This window comes from Brassica napus, chromosome C6, assembly GCF_020379485.1.
Source record: "Brassica napus cultivar Da-Ae chromosome C6, Da-Ae, whole genome shotgun sequence".
NCBI classification, from domain to species: Eukaryota; Viridiplantae; Streptophyta; class Magnoliopsida; order Brassicales; family Brassicaceae; genus Brassica; species Brassica napus.
The window spans coordinates 21,851,248-21,870,021 of NC_063449.1; the positions used below are offsets into that span (position 1 = coordinate 21,851,248).

The following is an 18,774-nucleotide window of genomic DNA, read 5'->3' on the forward strand; positions in this document are numbered from 1 at the left end:
CTGTTGGATCGGGAACGCGAGCTGGCTGAGATCGTCTATCGGACAAGAGAAGGCCGCGAGCGGTTCTTGCTTAGATCAGGACGCGAACATGTTGAAGCTGATATCCAGAACGTTAGCTGTCCAAGTTGAGATCGCCGTGAGCTGGAACTGATCGGGACGCGAAGAAGCTTGGATCGGGAAGGTTCGCGATCGGGATGGTTCGTCGGCTAGGGTTTTAGGGTTTATCGATTTTGGATTTTAGCTTAGGGTTCTTAGAGTAATCGTGCTGATAACGTGTTGTGAAACAAAAAAATAGAATCTGTATGTTTATCTTCTTATCAATCTTAAACATAAGGAGCCTTTTATATATATGGAATTACACCGTCATAGAATAATGGAAAGACTAGAAAGAAAATACACATATGGAAAGGGTACAAATCATAAACCAATAAGTAAAATAAAACTAGGGTTCTCTCTCTCTCTAGCCGTCGTCTCTCTTTCTCTCTCTCTCTCTCTCCCTCTAGGGCGCCGTCTCTCTCTTTCTAGTATAGGCTGGTTATGGACATCCATTTATAACACAAGTACATATATAACCTATAATTCACATGCAAAAGCCCAAAGCATAAACAAGTTATGTGACAAAATAAAATGCAACGATCAAAACTCAAAAGGATCAAGCAGTTGGTAAGAATCCGAGGATAATACTGTAATCCAACGATCAAAATATATGCTAAGCTATAATTCACATTCAAGTACATATATGCTAAGCTTTCAGTTATAAGAAAATGGCTATGTGCCCCATACCAAAAGACATCTTGGATCCGCCCCTGACTCTATGCGCTCCTGATATACAAATGTGATTCTTTTCATACGAAGAAATGATTGTTTTGATTTTTTAAGAATTTTTATCATATCTAGTCTCAACAATTATTGCTGAGAATCTACCAACGCTCTTTGTTTTCTCAAATTATCAATGTTGTGTTTCTTACTGATGGTTGATTTAGCCGAGAGAGAAATAAAGTCACATAGATTTTCAGATTATATGTGTTAATACTCTCATGTGCTGATGTGATTAACTTAAGCATGTTACGTACATGTTGCAGAACAAAATGAAGAAGGAAGCTGGACATTAGGTATGTGGTTTAAAATTGGAGATTTTACCAGTTATTTTTTCTCACTCCCATGAGCAAAGTTCAGATATATCTTAGTAGGTTCGAAAGATTGTGTATATTAATTAACTAGCCATAATATTCTTAAATTTGATTTTCCGGCATCCAAAACAAATATCCTAACTAGAAACTATTTTTGTTACTAAATTTGATGGATTTGTATATTTAAAATGGTAACAAACTAATTTTATTTAATATATGTATGGTAATTTAAATCTATTCTATTAAAATAGAAGTGACTTTTTATGTGTGATTTTTTTAATTTAGACCATCCTTTAGAAATTTTATTAAATGCACTTTATTTAAACTAATATTACATAGAATCTTTGAACTACTATAATTTTAATATTTTTTGATATCTTTCATTTTAAATATAAAAATATAGATTTTAAAAAATCTAACAAAACCGTTTGAAAAGATTTTAACAAAATTTTAATTTTCAAAAAAATATATGTAAATATTTTCAATAATTTCATAATTAGTTTTGAAATATTATTATACATTAATAAATTCAGTTATTGTTAATAAAATGAAAAATAAAAACTATATCCTATTTTTGATTTATTATATAATCATAATCAAGTGTATTAAAATAAAATTAGTATATTGAGCTAAATATGGTAAAATTATTTTAAATTGATAAATTTTGATAAATTTATATATAATTTATTTCATAATTATAAATATTTATGTTCAAAAATATAATACGTTGGTAAGACGGGTTAACATTAGCAAACTATAGAATACATTTATAAAAATTAACATGTATTTCATTAGAGCTAATAATATAAAATATTGGTAACTACTTTAATCATGATATATTTTCATTTTAAATAAATAAATAAATATATATATATATATATATATATATATTCAAATTTTATTCTAAAAAATATGTTGATCAATATTTTAATTTTCAAAAATTTTAAGTAAATATTTTCACTAATTTTGTAATTAGCAATCTACTCTATTAAAGGGGAAGTAAAAAATTAGATTACCCCTTGGTTTTACCACTTATTTACAATGACATGCATTGAAATATTTATTGAACTTATATTTAATTATGTTTGTATTTTCCTAATTTAAATTATAGATCTTCTTAATCGAATCTTAACCAAAATAGATTTCCGTTTAAAAGTACGGTTAATGTTAAAAACACTTACCATTAACGATGTATATTTTTTTATGTATATAAGAATGAAAACAAATAACCACGCGGTTGCGCGGATGAAGGTCTAGTAATCTATTAATTTATGATCTTATTTTTAACTACCATTAACAAGTCATATTAAAACCACTTAACTAATTAATTAATATGACATATTTATAATTTACATTAATAATAAACCAATAATAAATTTAAAATTTTTTTAATTATAACAAAATCCGTTGAGAATGAATCTAACAAAATCTTACTTAAAAATTTAAATATTTTTATAAAATAACATATTAAATAATTTCGTAATTAGTAATATAATATTGTTATAAATAAATGTTAACTAAAATTTTATTATAAAAAAAGAAAATAAAAATTATATACTATTCATTATAAATTCTATAATTATATTTTATATTATAGAAAATATAAGTGCTATATGAATTAAATATAATAAAATTATAATAAATAGATAAATTAACAAAATTTATTTATTTAAATTGTTTCATTTAAATAAATTACCACTCATCATTAAGATGGATTAAAATTCGTAAACTATATAATATTTTTATACAAAAATAAATTTATTGACATAGGTTAAACTTTTATATCTACAACTATATATTATCTTTTATTTATTTTAAAACTCTCAACAATATATTGTTTAAATTTTTTATACAAAATATAATAGTATATAATAACCTTTATTTCATATACTATTTAAAAATATGTTATTAGAAAATTATGAAATTTTAGTGATTCATTTAAAATATTATGACAAATCAAATTTTTCTTAAAGTTTTATTTTAATTATAACAAGATCTGTTGATAAAACTTTACAACATATTACCAAAAATTAAAATATGTTTTTTAGAAAATAATGTATTAATGTAGTAACAAAAATAAATTCAAAATCCATGTAATCTTTCAGACTCAAAATAGTAGTGTAATTTTTCAAAGTTTTCTTGACAAAATATAAAAGTTTGAAAATAAATATTCGAACTCAAAATGATAATATTTCAAATTTCACAAAAGATAAAATCATAGATAATATATAATAACGTTTTTTGAAATGTTCCACGAAAAACAAACAATATATGTTGTAAAAAAAATAAAGCAATTTAATATTCTAAATTATTAATTAAAAATAAAAAGAAAACTTAATATTATAACATCAAAAAATATCCTATATCGATAGAGTTTACTAAAATAATATGATAGATGCTTCTATATATAAAATTTACTAAATAATATGTCTATATTATTTAAACAAAATAGTGTTTTTACTAATAAATCCCATAAAATACTAAAATAATATATGTTAAAGTAGATTTTTTAAACACAACATGTAAATATAAATTATCTCAAACATATTTCTTTTCTTTAATATAAATAAACAAAATTTAAAAATATATTATAGCAAAATGTATAAATTAAAGAAAAAACTTATTTTGAAGAAGGTTATCTATTTGATTATTTCATAATGTTAATTTACTGTGCCTAACTCGAAAATATATTAGTAAGTAATAAAAATTAATAACAAAGTAAAATGTATTAAACAAATCACTATATTAATAATGCCGAATAAAAAAATAGAAATAACAATATTATAGAGTTACACAATATATAATACTAAATGGAAATTATGTATTTAAAACATTTGTAATAATATCAAATACATTTTTAAAATGAAAAAATATCCGCACGGACGGGCGGGTTAAATTCTAGTTAGCTTTAAATTTCACATATGATCGGAATGGCACTAGACATGAATAGGACAATCAGTCCGGACCTAGTGAATTATAAAAAAAAAATCAGAATTAATGACGATTAATCAAAATTAGTTTTCAGCATTTTTTTAGAGTTTCTGATAATTGGTATTCCCTCCGTTTTATTTTAATTATCATTTTAAATTTAGACACATATATTAAGAAAATATTTAATTTTGTATATTTACTGAATAAAAAAATCATTACCAACACACCTAACCACATTTCAACCAATAAAAAAATAGATTATAATATAAAATCAATAAATTTTGCATTGAAAATTATAAAACAACACTTATTTTGAAACAAAATTGTACTCTACGACGACAACTAAACTGAAACGAAAGGAGTGTATAGTAGCAAACAATGTACACAGAAAGTAGAAATAGTTGTTGTGGTATATTGGTTTTTGAGTTCATTATTATGCAACAGATCCCGACTTTGGAGTTCTGAATTGCTTATTATTATTATTATTATTATTTTCATTAACAGCATTATTCGTAAATCTATTTTTGTTAACATCTTTGTTTTGTTTTTTTGGCATAATCGTAAATTTATCATTTCCTACTAACTGTAGGAATCGATATTCGCATTGTCGATTTTAGTAATTGAAAGAAAGCCAAAATTTTCGATTTTTTTAGGATCCGGATTCTCTGTATAATCATACGAATACAAAAAAGAAGAAAATAACAAAATATCATACAGAATTGTGCGTATGCGTTTTATTGATTGTGATGAAGAAACGTTTACAGATTCTCACCGAAAAGGTGCATGGAAATTCGTCAACAATGGAGAACACAAGTACAAAGCAGTAAAACGTTATAAAGTATCGAGTTTGCTAGTGTAGCCACCTAAGTCCTAAGTTCTCTTAAAGCTAACAGAGATTCCCTAATGCCTAATCTCCGGATCCCCTTCTTCAGAGCTCAGGGTCACGTTTATATAGTCTCCCAAGGTCGCCCATCTTTCCTTATCCTCTTGAGATTCCAGTATATCTCCTTTTCGCATCTTTCCTTATCCTCCCATCTTTCATGTTTATCCTCAGAAAGTTTACATTTATCCTTTTTTTTTTTCATTTTCTTTATGTCTGCGAGTAAACCATCATTGCAATTTGGGCTTATTCTCTTCTTTTAAATCATAAGTAGGCTGTGTTTTAGGCTATTTCGAGCCATTTTACAACACGTATTTTACAATTATTCTCGGAGAAATCACCTGATGTACGTTTTCTATATTGTTGGTCTTATGAACTGAACCAAAACGATTCATTAAGCCGAGGATGTGATGGTGTTAAGTTAAACTATATAATCTTGAAGTTTGACTTGAACTTTTACGAGAAAACAATGTCCTACTTTTTTCTTCTTAAAATCTTAACGGAAACTCCGACTAAGACGAAACAACGATCGAGATTCAAAGGAGAACATGATGAGAGCCTTGTGGGGGCGATGAGGAATTCTGTGTGGCGATCAGGAGTGAGTGAGTGAGATCTGTGGCGATTAAACGAGCTCTGTGAGGCGATGAGAGCTTGTGTGAGGAAATGAGAGCTTGTGTGGAGGTGAGACGAGCTCTGCGAGGCGATGGGAGCTTGTGTGAGGCGATGGGAGCTTGTGTGAGGCGATGGGAGCCTTTTTGGCGATGAGATGGAGTGTGTGAGGCGATGAGAGATTGTGTGGCGATGAGACGGAGTGTGTGATGAGAGCTTGTATGGCGATGAGACGGAGTGTGTGAGGCGATGGGAAGCTGGGTGGCGATGAGAGGGAGTGTGTGAGGCGATGAGAGCCATCCACTCTTCTCTTCCTTGTTCCTTTCCATATCGTTTATCCATTCCGTATACTTTCGTAGTTTTGAAACTTATTCCTTTTTTTTGCGTAAACTTTCTGAAGTGTATTTCTCGTACGAGTTTCTTAGTGAATAAATTTTTCGGTAGTTATCCGTATAACTTTAAAAAAAATCTTGGACGTTGATTTCGAGATTACGGATTTTGACCCCAACCGTTAGCCTCATAGATCGTAAGATTTACATAGGATTCTTGTGAGCTAGTGATAAGTGTTTAATCGGAATCTACGGCCATGAATGCTTTTCTCTTTTTCTCAAAAAAAAAATTCTGTTGATTAATTTTCTGCTGAAAATTATCCTATTCCCAAATTATATAAATATGGGACTCTCCTCCTTCATTCTTTCCACACTTTCTCTACTCTCTCACTTCTCTCTACTTTTCCTTTTTCGAAAAACTTCCCAAGCCAGGATGACTTCATTCCGTGATTAATTGAAGGGCCGTGTCGCCGAGATGGAGAGGGTTTTCTTGCGAGTTCATCGAGTCCTCCTCTTCCGGGTGCCGTACGAGTTCGTACGGCTGAGTTGTTCTCTTTTTGCGATGAGCTGATGCGTTGTGATGTGGAGATGGAGAAATCTACTCACGTTGGTTTGCCACATTCTTTTACTCAGATCAGTGTTCTGACTCTCATGGCTGAGGTGCCACCTAAACTTGCGAATGTTCCTGAAAGTGAGGCAGTTAAAGCGCTCGTGGCTGTGGCACAGCCGACGGGTTCATCTACGACTCTGATCGACGTCGCCGAGGCTGAGAAAGCTCCCGAGTCTATGCCCGCTCCTCCAGCCAAGAGAGAGATTGTTTTAGGATTGTATGCTCCTAGTGCTGCACCGTAAAGTCATAAAAGGCCTTGTGCCAATCCTGAGTCGGCTAAGAAGAGAAGAGGTGTTAAATGTACCGAGGCCAGGACTCCAACTTTGGGAGCATCTATTTCGAGTTTGATGCTGAAGCACGTGCCAAGGTTCGATTGAAAGACTTCTTTTCTTTGGTATGTTGGCTTTTTCTTGCTTTCTTTTTCTTTGTGCAGTTTGTGTCTTTGATCGATAGAATGATTAATGATTGCAGATCCGAGGTTTAGCGACTTATGAAAGAGCTTGCTGAATCAAAGGAAAGGTCGTCGTATTTGGAGACGAAGCTAGCTAATATCGAGGATTATCATTCCCTTGAGATGTCGCGTCAGAGGCTGAGATCGGCAAGCTCGAGAGGGAGCTTGGAAAGACTGCAAGCTCCTTGCTCAAAGCGAAGAAGGCTAAGAAGCCTAAAGCTTCAAGCTACCTAGACAGACAATTGCCATCCGACAGTGCACTACTTCGTCAAGGTCTTTGCCAACACCTTGTTGTGCAAGATGGAGCCAAACAAGTTAAGAGTGAAGGAGCTGACACTGCTGTACTACTCAGTCAGAGATCTAGTCGAGATTGATGAAGTTCAGGGGCCGGTTGATGATCATCTGGTCAACATGGGAGCCATACTTTCTGATCACTTAGTATCATTGAGGAACAAGCCATTTAAGGGGACAAGTGCAGAGAAGGACACAATGGGGAGCTTGCTTACACTGACTTTCAGACATCTCGAGATCAGATTGGATCCGTACACAGTTGTCCGAGAGAGTGTTTTTATGGATAAGACGCACTTGACAAGCACTCAGTGGCTGAAGGAAGGTCGCTACTAGAATTTTGTCGACACCGCTGGACCACGTCTGCTAGATTTGCCTCATAGAACGGTTACAGATTTCAACGACGACGTGTCCAGACTCGAGTTCCATCCAGACCCACTCCTCCTGTGAAACCCGTCCACCAGACTTAACGGACGTCTTGCACCCCGAGCCGCAGCCGCTCCAGCCTCTCAACCATCGGCTGCTCCTCATCCCGACTTCCAGGACATCCCTGAGTTGCCCATCACGGACCGTGGTGACTTCCAGCGCATCTTAGTTGATGCTCTCCAGCGCATCTTAGTGGATGCTCTCCAAAAATGTATCATAGGAAATTACATGTTGTTCATATACTTTTTTGAGTAAGAGTTTATGTGTATTGTGATCGATATTCCCAATATAAAGCTTACACCTTTATATTGTTATAAATGAGGTTAGCAGAAGGGTATGTCAGATGTATCTGGTGTTGTGGTATGCCAGTTTGCTAAGCTAGTACTAAGTATGTGGAAATACCTCAGATGTGGTTGCACAAGATGTGAGGTGACAGTGGTGTTCTAAAGAGATGGTGAGTCTCTGCGTTATTCAAACTATTTCCACAGATTTATTCTATATTTTGCTTGAGGGCAAGCAAAAGGATAAGTCTGGGTGAGTTGATATATCATGGATTTTAGTTGTTTTCACCCATGGTATAAGTATGTTTTTAGAACCTTTTGTATACATTTAGGGTTGTTTAAGAGTTTGTCCAGGTCTAGGTACTTATTGGATGTTATTGGAGCTTTTGGATCATTTTGGAGCTTTTAGGAGAGCTTTGCTGAAGACTTGAAGTCGGAGACTGTTCCTACAAGAAGCATCGATCGACACTATACATGAAGTCTCAACCAGCCATCTGCGAGTTTAATGATGATTTAAAGAAATTACAAGTTTTGACCATAAGTTCCAAGAATTGTACCTAAACTCTCTTGCCACATGTTAGGCTATTTATTAGGGTTTTCTATTTTTTTGTAAGAAGAACTTCTTTTACTCTTTACTACGTTTTGGAGGCACACTTCATACCTTTCTAGAGAGCTTAGGTTTGGAGACAGAGAGAGAGAGAGATCTGAACACCTTCTGAGAGAAGATCCTGAACTCTCTTTGTTACTTTGCTCTTTTATTTATTTTATCTACTGCAGTATTATTCAGACCATCATAATTATTTCTATGCATATGTCTTAGTAGTCCTATAGTTAGATTTAGGGTTCCTGAAAGGTCATTTGATGAACTGGTAAATTTGTATTGTTGTTAGGGTAATTTAATTAGTTGTTCTTATTGCTAAGTCTAAGATTGATCACTCTGAACATTGATCCTAGGATTGATTGGTGCAAGCGAGAGATTGACCTGTTACCTGAATAAAACTAGAATGATCTAATTAGCTAGGTACATTCAAAAGTTGATCTAGGTGATTAGAGAACATATCTAACCTATTCGCTAAAGCTTGTTAGAAATAGAACACTCCCCAAGGATTCACATACGAAAGTTGGACTCCTAGGTCTAAACAGTAGATCACCCAAGTATGAGTTCGAGAACAAGTCCTTTAATAAATCCCTAATAACTTATCTAGTTTGCATACCCATCATACATGAGAGTTCACCTAAGTCTAGCTCTTCCTCTCATCTTGATAACTTACAAACATTGTTATTTAATTCTCTGTTTACTGCTTTCTAAATTTCTTTCTAGTTTTATTTAGAAGACAATAAGTATATTGTGTAATCTTAGAGTCTTTGTGAATTAGATCCCTAAATATTATAACTGAACCTTTTATTTGAGAGAATAAGTTACTCCACGGTTAATTTGAGCAAATCAGGATACAAGTCAAGATTATCCAAGGATTTCTTCACATTGAGCAAGTCTCTCCCGCCAACATTCATATCTTATGTTTTAATGTACTATCTTTATTGTTCATCTTACCATTAAGATTAACACCGATTTTTATCGTCTTACCGTCGAGCATGGCTCCAGCTGTAACCACTTAAAATTTGAGTTCTAAGATATTTCGTTCACAAAAAAAAAAGCTTCCTCAGAGTTCATTGTAGTCACTGGTTGTGCCTAATTTGTTTTTTTTTTCACAAGTCAAGTGTTATTAAGAATACATAAGACATGCTACAAAATCAATAGGAGAAGCTGCTGAATGTTGCTCAAGAAGTCAAGATGCTATCATGATGAATGCTTTAGCCTTTACCACTATAAAGTGGAAGTGTGGAATGTAAGAGTTAGACAAAATTAAGTGCAGGTGATAAATTGAGCGTGTATGGACGAGAGTAAGAGATGATTTGTGGAAGAAATTAGAGAAAGAGAAACTCAGGAGGAGAGAGAGAGTGTTCTTGAAAGTAAAAAAAAAAAGAGAACTATTTAATCTTCATTAAAGATCAGGTTACAATATTGAAGAAGAGCATGCGACATTAGATTACAAACAAAGAAAGACTAAGCATGTCGAGTCAAGATAGAAGGAGCGTCCCATTTGAAATACTTGAGCCTCAAATGCTCATACGCTTTGGTCTCTGGTCAAATGGGATAGCTAAGAGGGACAACTAGGCTTGGACAGCTCACGGACCACAATCCACCTTATCCTTGCAAATGGCCACAAGGTAAAAGAAGCTTCCCTCTGATTTCCTTCTATTTTTCCCTAAGTTTTCACAAGTGTTATCCGAGTAGAATGATAGCCGTACAGTCGACCCTAAGTGTCGTCCGTACACTCGCCCTATTTGTGCAGATCGTCCATTTCACTTAACAGGTCGATCTTGAACTCTTTGGGTCAACCTTCATCCGTACAGGCTTACCGTATGTAACGTCCGTACCACTTGCTCATTTCTCACTCTTTCTTATCATAAACTTTGGTCAAGCCTCTTTTTCTTTATTCTTCATGTGCAATACTCTCCTTCAAACTTGACCATGGGAACCTGTCAAGTTTGGAAATCATGAAGATCTTCCTCATTAAAAACCTCATTGGGAGAAAACGTTGATGAGAAAAAAAGAGTGGAGACTCCATGACTAAGAGGATCATTTACAGGAGAGATCAATGCCAAGTCTGGAGTAGATGGGCTCAGTCACCTTGATTCTTGCGGATTTGGTAAAGACATCCACAAGCTGGTCTTTAATTACTTCTTGTGTAGCATAGTAAGATCACACCCAGAACAACTATTTACCTAACTTTGTAACAATCAACCTCAATGTGTGTTGTCCTCTGATGGAATATTGAACTTGAATCAATGTGGATCACATCTTGGTTGTCACAATGCATGGTGATAGGAATGTTGATTTCAATCTCCAAGTTTTTGAGAAGGCCCTTGATCCATACCATCTCGTTGGTCAGTTCTAGGATGTCTTTATACTTATTAAATCTGTCGGTTTTCTGATTTCAGATGAGTATCGTTCGACACTCATGTGGTGTCGCTCGACACCTTTCCACAACCTCGACAACTTCCTCGAGTGTGTTAGACCGACCACTTTTCAGTAAAACGAGCATAAATTTTAATCCAACCGTCTGATCGACCTCAAACCAGTGGCACTGGAAAGTTAACTCAATTCTTTATTTTGTATCAAAATATGAGCTCAATTTCACGGTGAGAAGTCTTCCATCCATTACTAAATTTCTGATGTATCTACGTAGTTCTGCATCTCAAATAGCTCTAAAATCTCTAAAGTTGTCGAAAACGTACATGAAACTGAAACGGCTCTAAAACGATTCGAAATAAATAATAAACTTTATAAAGAAATTATTACCACGGTCAAAAGGTGGTAAAACCATGGTATATCAATCACAATAGTTGAAAGTCTTGAAGAGGTTACAGAATCTTTCGAAGTTTTTAAGATTTGGAGGAAGACTTAGGTCTGAAAATCAAGGTTATTGTAGCATCTTATTTTAGTCAACATTTGTTTGCGCCAATAATTCATTCTAATATTATTTTATTGGCGCAAACCAATTTGCCGATTACATAATTAAAGATTCGGCTAGTTGTCAACTAAAAGATCTCCATTCATTTTTATATGTATCATCAGTTCTCGTCTGGAGCTATAGTCTTCTCTTTGGTTTCTTTCTTGGTAAGAGTTACATATCTGTGGAAGCTACCTTATGAGTTATTTTGATATCTCAGATCCTAAACGTATTGCTGAAAACTAAAACACCAAATTATTACATGTTGATGAAGAAATGAGTTCTCTCTGTTCAGTAGCAGTCTTGCTTTCTTGCCTTGTGTTGTTGTTTCTTGCCAAAGAATCTTTGTCACATCCATTATGTAATGATTTGAGTAGGTGTCTCTTTTCTTTGTTTCTCCTGATATCAGATTGATGATAACTATGTGTTTTGTGTCATTTTTTTCTTTCTGATTTTATTTGGTTTGGTCAGCTGCACTGTTTATTTACAGTTAATTTTTTTTTCTGATTCTTTGGAATTGTTTTGGTCAGCTGCTCCGCTTACACTGAAGCAGCCGCTCTCTTTTTGTCAATTCAATGGAAGTGTATGCTGTAACTCCCATGAGGACTTGAAGTTGCAGAAACAGTTTAAAGCAGTCAATGTATCTGGTAGCTGTTCTTCGCATCTGAAGTCATTACTTTGCTCGGTAAGACCCTACACAAATGTTCATTTGCTTTAGCCTTTGCTCGGTAAGACCTATCTTCATGATTACTTTTTCTGGTTGCAGAAGTGTGATCCATTCGCAGCAGAGCTTTTCCGTGCTGAGTTAGAATCTAGACAAGTCCCTGTGCTCTGCAACTCCACAGTTTCTTCTCACAAGTCAACACAATCTCTTGCCGACATTGATTTTTGCACAAGGTTTTGGAGTGAATGTCAGAATCTCTCTGTAACCAACACTCCTTTTGCATCTCAATCTGGAGATGGAGGTAACTCCACAATATATGAGATATGGAAATCAAGAAATGACTTCTGCAAGACTTTTGGTGGATCTTCTGATGAATCCTCTGTGTGCTTCAATGGCCAGGCGGTTTCATTCAACATTTCAAAAGCTACTAGTCCTTCTCCTTCAGGCATATGCCTTGAGAAGCTTGCAAACGGGTCTTTTCTCAACATGGAACCTCATCCTGATGGCTCTAATCGCGTCTTTCTGTCTGATCAGGCTGGGATGATATACCTGGCTACAGTCCCATCTCAAGGATCTAGAGAAGTTTTGACAATAGACGAGACCAATCTGTTTCTTGATCTTACTGAAGAAGTGCACTTTGATGCTGAGCTTGGTCTCTTAGGAATAGCTTTTCATCCTGATTTCTTGAGGAACGGTAGATTCTTTGTTTCTTTCAACTGCGATAGAGTTAAGTGGCCAGAATGTTCTGGCAAATGCGCATGCAACTCAGATGTTGATTGTGACCCTTCAAAGCTAGATTCTGATGACGGAGCAACCCCATGTCAATACCACAGCGTCATATCAGAGTTCTTTACCAATGGTATCAAACTATATCGACCTTACTTTTAAGCTTATTGTTTGTCTCACTGAGACATTATTGATATGTTTTCAGGGACTTATGTTAAACCGGTGGAGGTAAGGAGAATCTTGACGATGGGTCTTCCTTTTGCATCACATCATGGTGGACAGATCTTGTTCGGACCTAAAGATGGGTACTTGTATTTCATGATGGGAGATGGAGGAAGCAAAGGAGATCCACACAACTTTGCACAGAACAAGAGATCTTTGCTTGGGAAGATCATGAGACTCGATGTGAATAATGTTCCAGGTAATAATAACATGCTAAAAAACAAAAACAAAAATAAAAAAATAACATGCTACACATTAGAAGCATCTTCACACATATGAACATGGAGTTTGATCTCGGTTCTTGTTTATTAGATGCAAAAGCAATGAGCCAGTTTCAGCTTTGGGGAAACTATACTATACCAAAAGACAACCCGTTTACACAAGATAAGAATATGCTTCCTGAAATATGGGCCATGGGAGTTAGAAACCCATGGCGATGCAGTTTTGATTCAGAGAGGCCGTCTTACTTCATATGTGCAGATGTTGGAGAGGTATCACCAAAACTGAAACCAACATTTTCTTGATATTCACTGTTCAGATTCTTGATGAAGTTAACTTGCAGGACAAGTATGAAGAAGTGGATATGATCACCAAAGGAGGAAACTATGGTTGGCATTACTACGAGGGACCTTTACCATTTAATCTTTCTACCTCTTCTAAAACCAGCAAGAACTCAACAAAGATTACAAATCCCATCTTCCCGGTTATGTGGTACAAACACTCGGACGTAAACCAGAAAGAAGGGTCTGCTTCAATAACTGGCGGATACTTTTATCGCTCATCTACTGATCCATGCTTGTATGGAACGTACGTTCACTCATTCCTCTTCTCTTTATACATTTGTTGATTTTCGAGTGATTTAAAATTCAGTGGACCAGTAAAAGGATATATGGGTGATTAGGAAACCCAGATTTAGTAGATAAAGAAGTTTTCCTGTAAAAGAAAATAAATATCGGGTTTAAAGATTTATAAATATAAGTCTAACTAATTGTCAATTATTAATTCAGATAATCGATGACAAAAAAAAGAAAAGAAATTCAGATAATCAATATACATATTCTAAAACAGGTATTTGCCTCAGTTGTATTTTTTCTCTAAATGTTCTTGCCTTTTTGATGTTTGATTCACGTTTTTCACAATATTATTTAAAATCAAGATTGTAGATGAAGTTTGCGATGATGTTTGTTTTGTTTATATAGGTATCTCTTTGCAGACTTATACGCTGGAGTCATTTGGGGTGGAGCTGAAACTCCACTGGGTAGTGGAAACTTCACGAGCTCTCGTATTCCATTACGATGCACCTCGGATTCGCCGATCTCTTGCTCATCTGATACAGACTCTTCATCATCATCATCATCATCTCCACCCCTTGGCTTTATATTCTCCTTTGGACAAGACAACAACAAAGACATCTACTTACTTGCAAGCTCTGGCCTTTACAGAATCGTTCGTCCGAGCCGCTGTAACTTCCATTGCTCTCTTGAAAACGGAACTTCATTGGTTCCTTCACGACAGCCTGATCGTTCTCCGCCATCTCCATCATCATCTCAACGACTACACAACAGCGTTAGTACTCTTGTAATAAATTTCTTATCTTGGTTTTTTCTTTTGTTTGTAATACAAAGAAAATGAACATGTTTAAAGATCCGTACATACTAGAGAAGCAAATGGCTGGGACTATTTCTATTGTCACAGTATCCTGAGGTGCACCGAGAATCAAGAGAACAATACATATCAAAAACGTGAGACATCTTCAATAAGCAAATTTCTTGTTGCCTAACTAGTATACGCTCACTACGGCGAGCACTTTTTGCTTATTTACATAATTGAGGTTGGCATACATTCTATTATAGCAGCCGATGTCGCAATTGGGTACTTCATCTTTGCTGGTCAGATGAAAAAATTGACAACCTTGTTGATAACATCAAGGTTATATTGCAGTCCTGTTATATTGTTGCTCAGTTTAAATTTTGACCATTATTAATCTGTCTAAATATAAGCATATCAAAAAGTGGATTAGCAAGTAAATTGAAAGTTCAATGTACAACACATTACTTAATGAGAAAACCAAAATAAGAAGATTGTAAGTCAATTAGATACCAATAAGTTACCCTGTTAATCGAAACGATAGCAGTATCATGATCATGAGGATACATTACAAAAACTAACATCATTTATCTCACAACAAAACAATTAAATTTATCTATAACAATAAAATAAACTTTAGTCTATCCTTATTGTGCCACATCAGCATCAGAGCATGGGGCAAATTTTGCCACATGTCACTCTATTTTAACGATCTAAAAATTCTCTCTCGGACATTTGTTTATTGGACTTTCCTACTCATTTCAAATAGAGACCCAATTTTTTTTTAGAATAAGAGTCATTATCGAAGACATTTTTCTATTTTTCCGAAACAGTTTACCACTGCGTATAAAAGGCAAAAACCATCAGATTAAGTACTATCAAACTAAACAAAAAAAACTCACTCCCATTTTAGAGCAACAAATACCAAACTTAAATATACAATGGCAATACACCCGCCCGTAGGGCGGGCAAGCCACTAGTATACATTAATTTAAAGACATTTCATCCAACTAAGTTTATAGCACGTCATCGTTTCAACTATTAAGAAGATGTAAACTGTACTACTTCTAATAAATAAGTTATTAGGCTAACTTAATTTTTATATTGTCTGCTTATGGTTTTGCGTATCAAAACCATTGTTAACATGTTAGATTAATCATTACTCTTTCATGCATACATGTCTGTGGATAATTTGGTATCATTAGAAAGCAAGAAATAATAAATTATTTAGACGAATTGATAGGGATCCTTTAGAGCTGATCAGATACGCAGAAGGGGAATGCCAAACTTGGTATTCGGCAAATGCATTTGCATCTCATGTGAACCAACAACCAGATATTATTGACTCACAAGCCATATGCTTGCAAAACATATGTCAGATTGATGGTTCTTGGATTTCTACGGCACAATTTAGAAGATGTGGATGGGTTTGAAAAAACTTGTCAGGAAAAATCCAGCTAATGGGTACAAGAAATCAAATAAGAAGAGTCATTTTTGCACTCTAAGTTGGAAGCATTTGCTTAGGCAGTGGAAAACATGCTTTCTCACTCTACATCTCAAAACTTTAGAACATATTGCAAAGACTTAACAACCATGATTAGGGAGCCAAAAGCATGGCCAAACTTCTCGAACGAGCTGACGGAGATAGAGGCACTACAATGAAAATTCCACAACTTCAAATTTTTACATCCCTAGAAACCAAAATGTTATTGCTGATTTTTTAGCTAGGACTGCTAGAGCTTTTCATATGGAACTTTATTTTGTTGGTTGTTCTGTTCCGATCTGATTTTTCCACACCACCTCATGTTTAAGTAATGGAATGACCTTTTAAAAAAAACACGTTACCACTAACTTTATTTTTATATGGTACCACCTACACTTGTCTAAGGCAATCATTATTAGCATGCGAGATTTGTTCATACATAAGAGAAGCAACATTTATTCACCTCCCTCTCACTACCCTGCCTCGTCACATTTTTGTTAATCAACACTTAGGTTGGTAGATTGCAAGTGGCTCAGTTGTGATCCAAACCACCGCACCTTCAACACACTTAAGAACAATTCGCAGTCCAACCATGCATTTATCCACGGGTTATGTTAACCAGTTAAAAAAAATCATTTCATTCATGTAGAGTTTATAGTTATATTTTTGTAAAGTTTTTGTGTTGTATGCTCCGAGTCAGACCACACAATCTGATCGAACAAATGGAACAAGGGCGATGGGGGGTTTGTTTATGGAGATGGGTGAACCGGCTACGATGGATAATCCAGTATGCTGTGGGTGATTGCATATGGAATCAATGGTGAATCTTAAACATATAGAGATGGATGATGTGAACCTAAAAACTGGCTGTTCAACTCTCTTCTTCAAGCTAGTTAAATGGTTGATGGAAGGAAGTGATCGGATGGGTTTCAAGTGAGTGGTCATCAACTCTCTTCACTTGGAATAATTAGTTGGACGATGGAATGATGGATGGATCGAATGACGCCACAATATTCTTGAACAGAATTTTGATAAATTGAGATGCTCTAAGATGTTTCACACGCATACAAAGACTTAGAACAAATGTTTTTCTAGATAAAAGAGATTTTCTTTATTGGTATTTGGTAAATGATCCAAGGCTGCTTAGATGATTTATAGAACATCCAATGCAGCTATGCCTTTTTATGGCCTTCTAGGGGACTTGAAACAAAAGACTCAACAGTGACTCAATTAGAACCTAAAACAAAAGATAAAAAGTGCTTTAAAATTCTTATTTGATACTGAATAAAACAAAGGAAGAAACATAACAAAATAAAAGAGAAATGATTTGTTTAGTCAAAACAATTGATCGGAATGAAAATTACACTTACCTTACTTGTTTTAGCAATGAATGGTTTGACTGATCATGCACATAGACCTTTTGATATATTGATTCTTGATCTAGGTGAAATCAGTTTTGTCTAAGGCTAGACCAAATCTATGGCAAACAAGATGAGGCTTTGGGCTGATGGAATCATGGGGCACTCCTTTTTGCATTATCAATTGAGCTGATTGACCCGACTGGTTAAAACGTCTAGAATTTGTGGCTGAATAACGAAAATTTCAATTGACCGCTTGAAGCTTTTTCTTAATCCTTTGTATCGAAATGTGTCCTTGGAGCAGTCTTCATAGTCAACATTTGGTTGGACTAGTTAAGGTCGGTTACTGATCCTACATTATTCTCTCCCTCTTTAGAAGGTTTCGACCAAAGAACATTTCATTGCATAAAAATAAGATAAATCTGAAAAATTATAGGTTGATGAAACTTTATACTCACCTAGAATATCAATTTGGTATGCATTGTCACTCACCTTCTTGACAACTCGGAATGGGCCATCTCTTCTTGGTGCCAAATTGGATTTCCTCCTCCGCGAACATTTCTAATCTTAAGTGTATACCCAGTCACCTTGTTCACAGGTGATCTCTGTTCTCTTCTGGTTGACGTAGGATTTGATAATTTCATTATTCTTCTCCATTTCTTCCTGGTTGGTGTAGTTTCTGGACCAACTTGGCTATGGAAACTCCATTTTGACTGGGCATAACATCCTTTTCTAAGAACACTAGGTCGAGTGGCATTGCTGGTTTAAATCAATAAACTATCTCAAATGGTGAGAGCTTAGTGGTCGAGTGAGGCACACAATTACAAGCAAAATTAATAAATGGTAAATAATAAATCCAGTTTTTCATGTTTTAACCATCAGTGGCCCTTAAAGGGTGGAGACTGTACAGTTAGCAACTTCAGTTTGCCCATCGGTTTGGGATGGCAAGATGACTGATCTCGTCGAATTGATTGTAGCTTCTTGGTGATTTCAAAACCGATGTGGATGATGTAGATCTTTTAAGGTAGAGGCGGCTAAGAGTGTGAATCAAGCAAATGGAATGAAAATATGCATTAATTTTCTGAGTTCTTAAGCGGTGGTGCGGTCATCGGACCTTAGCTTGTTAGTGAACACGTGGGTGGATGGATATTTTTATATGTTTCATCTTTTTTTAGGAGTCATTTACAAGAAGAAGCACTTTTGACTTATAATTTGCAGAATAAACCACTTAGAAAGGAATAACACTTTGTGCTGATGTAAAATCCATAATAATTATTAAGCTTC

The 18,774-nt window shown here is 34.7% G+C and overlaps 1 protein-coding gene across 2 annotated transcripts; it reads left to right on the forward strand.

The window, feature by feature from the left end:
* Window positions 1–11,640: 11,640 nt before the first annotated feature.
* On the forward strand, window positions 11,641–15,201 carry LOC106422878 (HIPL1 protein-like). Of its 2 annotated transcripts, XR_002663014.2 has the most exons (8): window positions 11,641–11,823; window positions 11,981–12,135; window positions 12,217–12,973; window positions 13,046–13,261; window positions 13,375–13,553; window positions 13,625–13,869; window positions 14,070–14,130; window positions 14,262–14,541. XR_002663014.2 is itself a non-coding variant. In XM_013863664.3 (7 exons), the coding sequence occupies exons 1-7, from the start codon at window positions 11,727–11,729 to the stop codon at window positions 14,692–14,694; spliced, it is 2,082 nt and encodes a 693-aa protein (XP_013719118.1). In that variant the 5' UTR covers window positions 11,643–11,726; the 3' UTR covers window positions 14,695–15,201. The 2 variants fall into 2 exon arrangements, 1 of the variants encoding a protein (XP_013719118.1); XM_013863664.3 differs by lacking the exon at window positions 14,070–14,130 and having other exon boundaries at window positions 11,643–11,823; window positions 14,262–15,201.
* Window positions 15,202–18,774: the final 3,573 nt, after the last annotated feature.

What these genes read in the sequence shown, in the direction of transcription:
- LOC106422878 (XM_013863664.3), top strand. Translation starts at nt 11,727, where the DNA reads ATGAGTTCTCTCTGTTCAGTAGCAGTCTTGCTTTCTTGCCTTGTGTTG. An exon ending in TCCATTATGTAATGATTTGA is followed by an intron (nt 11,824 to 11,980) that starts GTAGGTGTCTCT and finishes TGTTTTGGTCAG; the next exon opens with CTGCTCCGCTTACACTGAAG. An exon ending in TATGTGCAGATGTTGGAGAG is followed by an intron (nt 13,554 to 13,624) that starts GTATCACCAAAA and finishes GTTAACTTGCAG; the next exon opens with GACAAGTATGAAGAAGTGGA.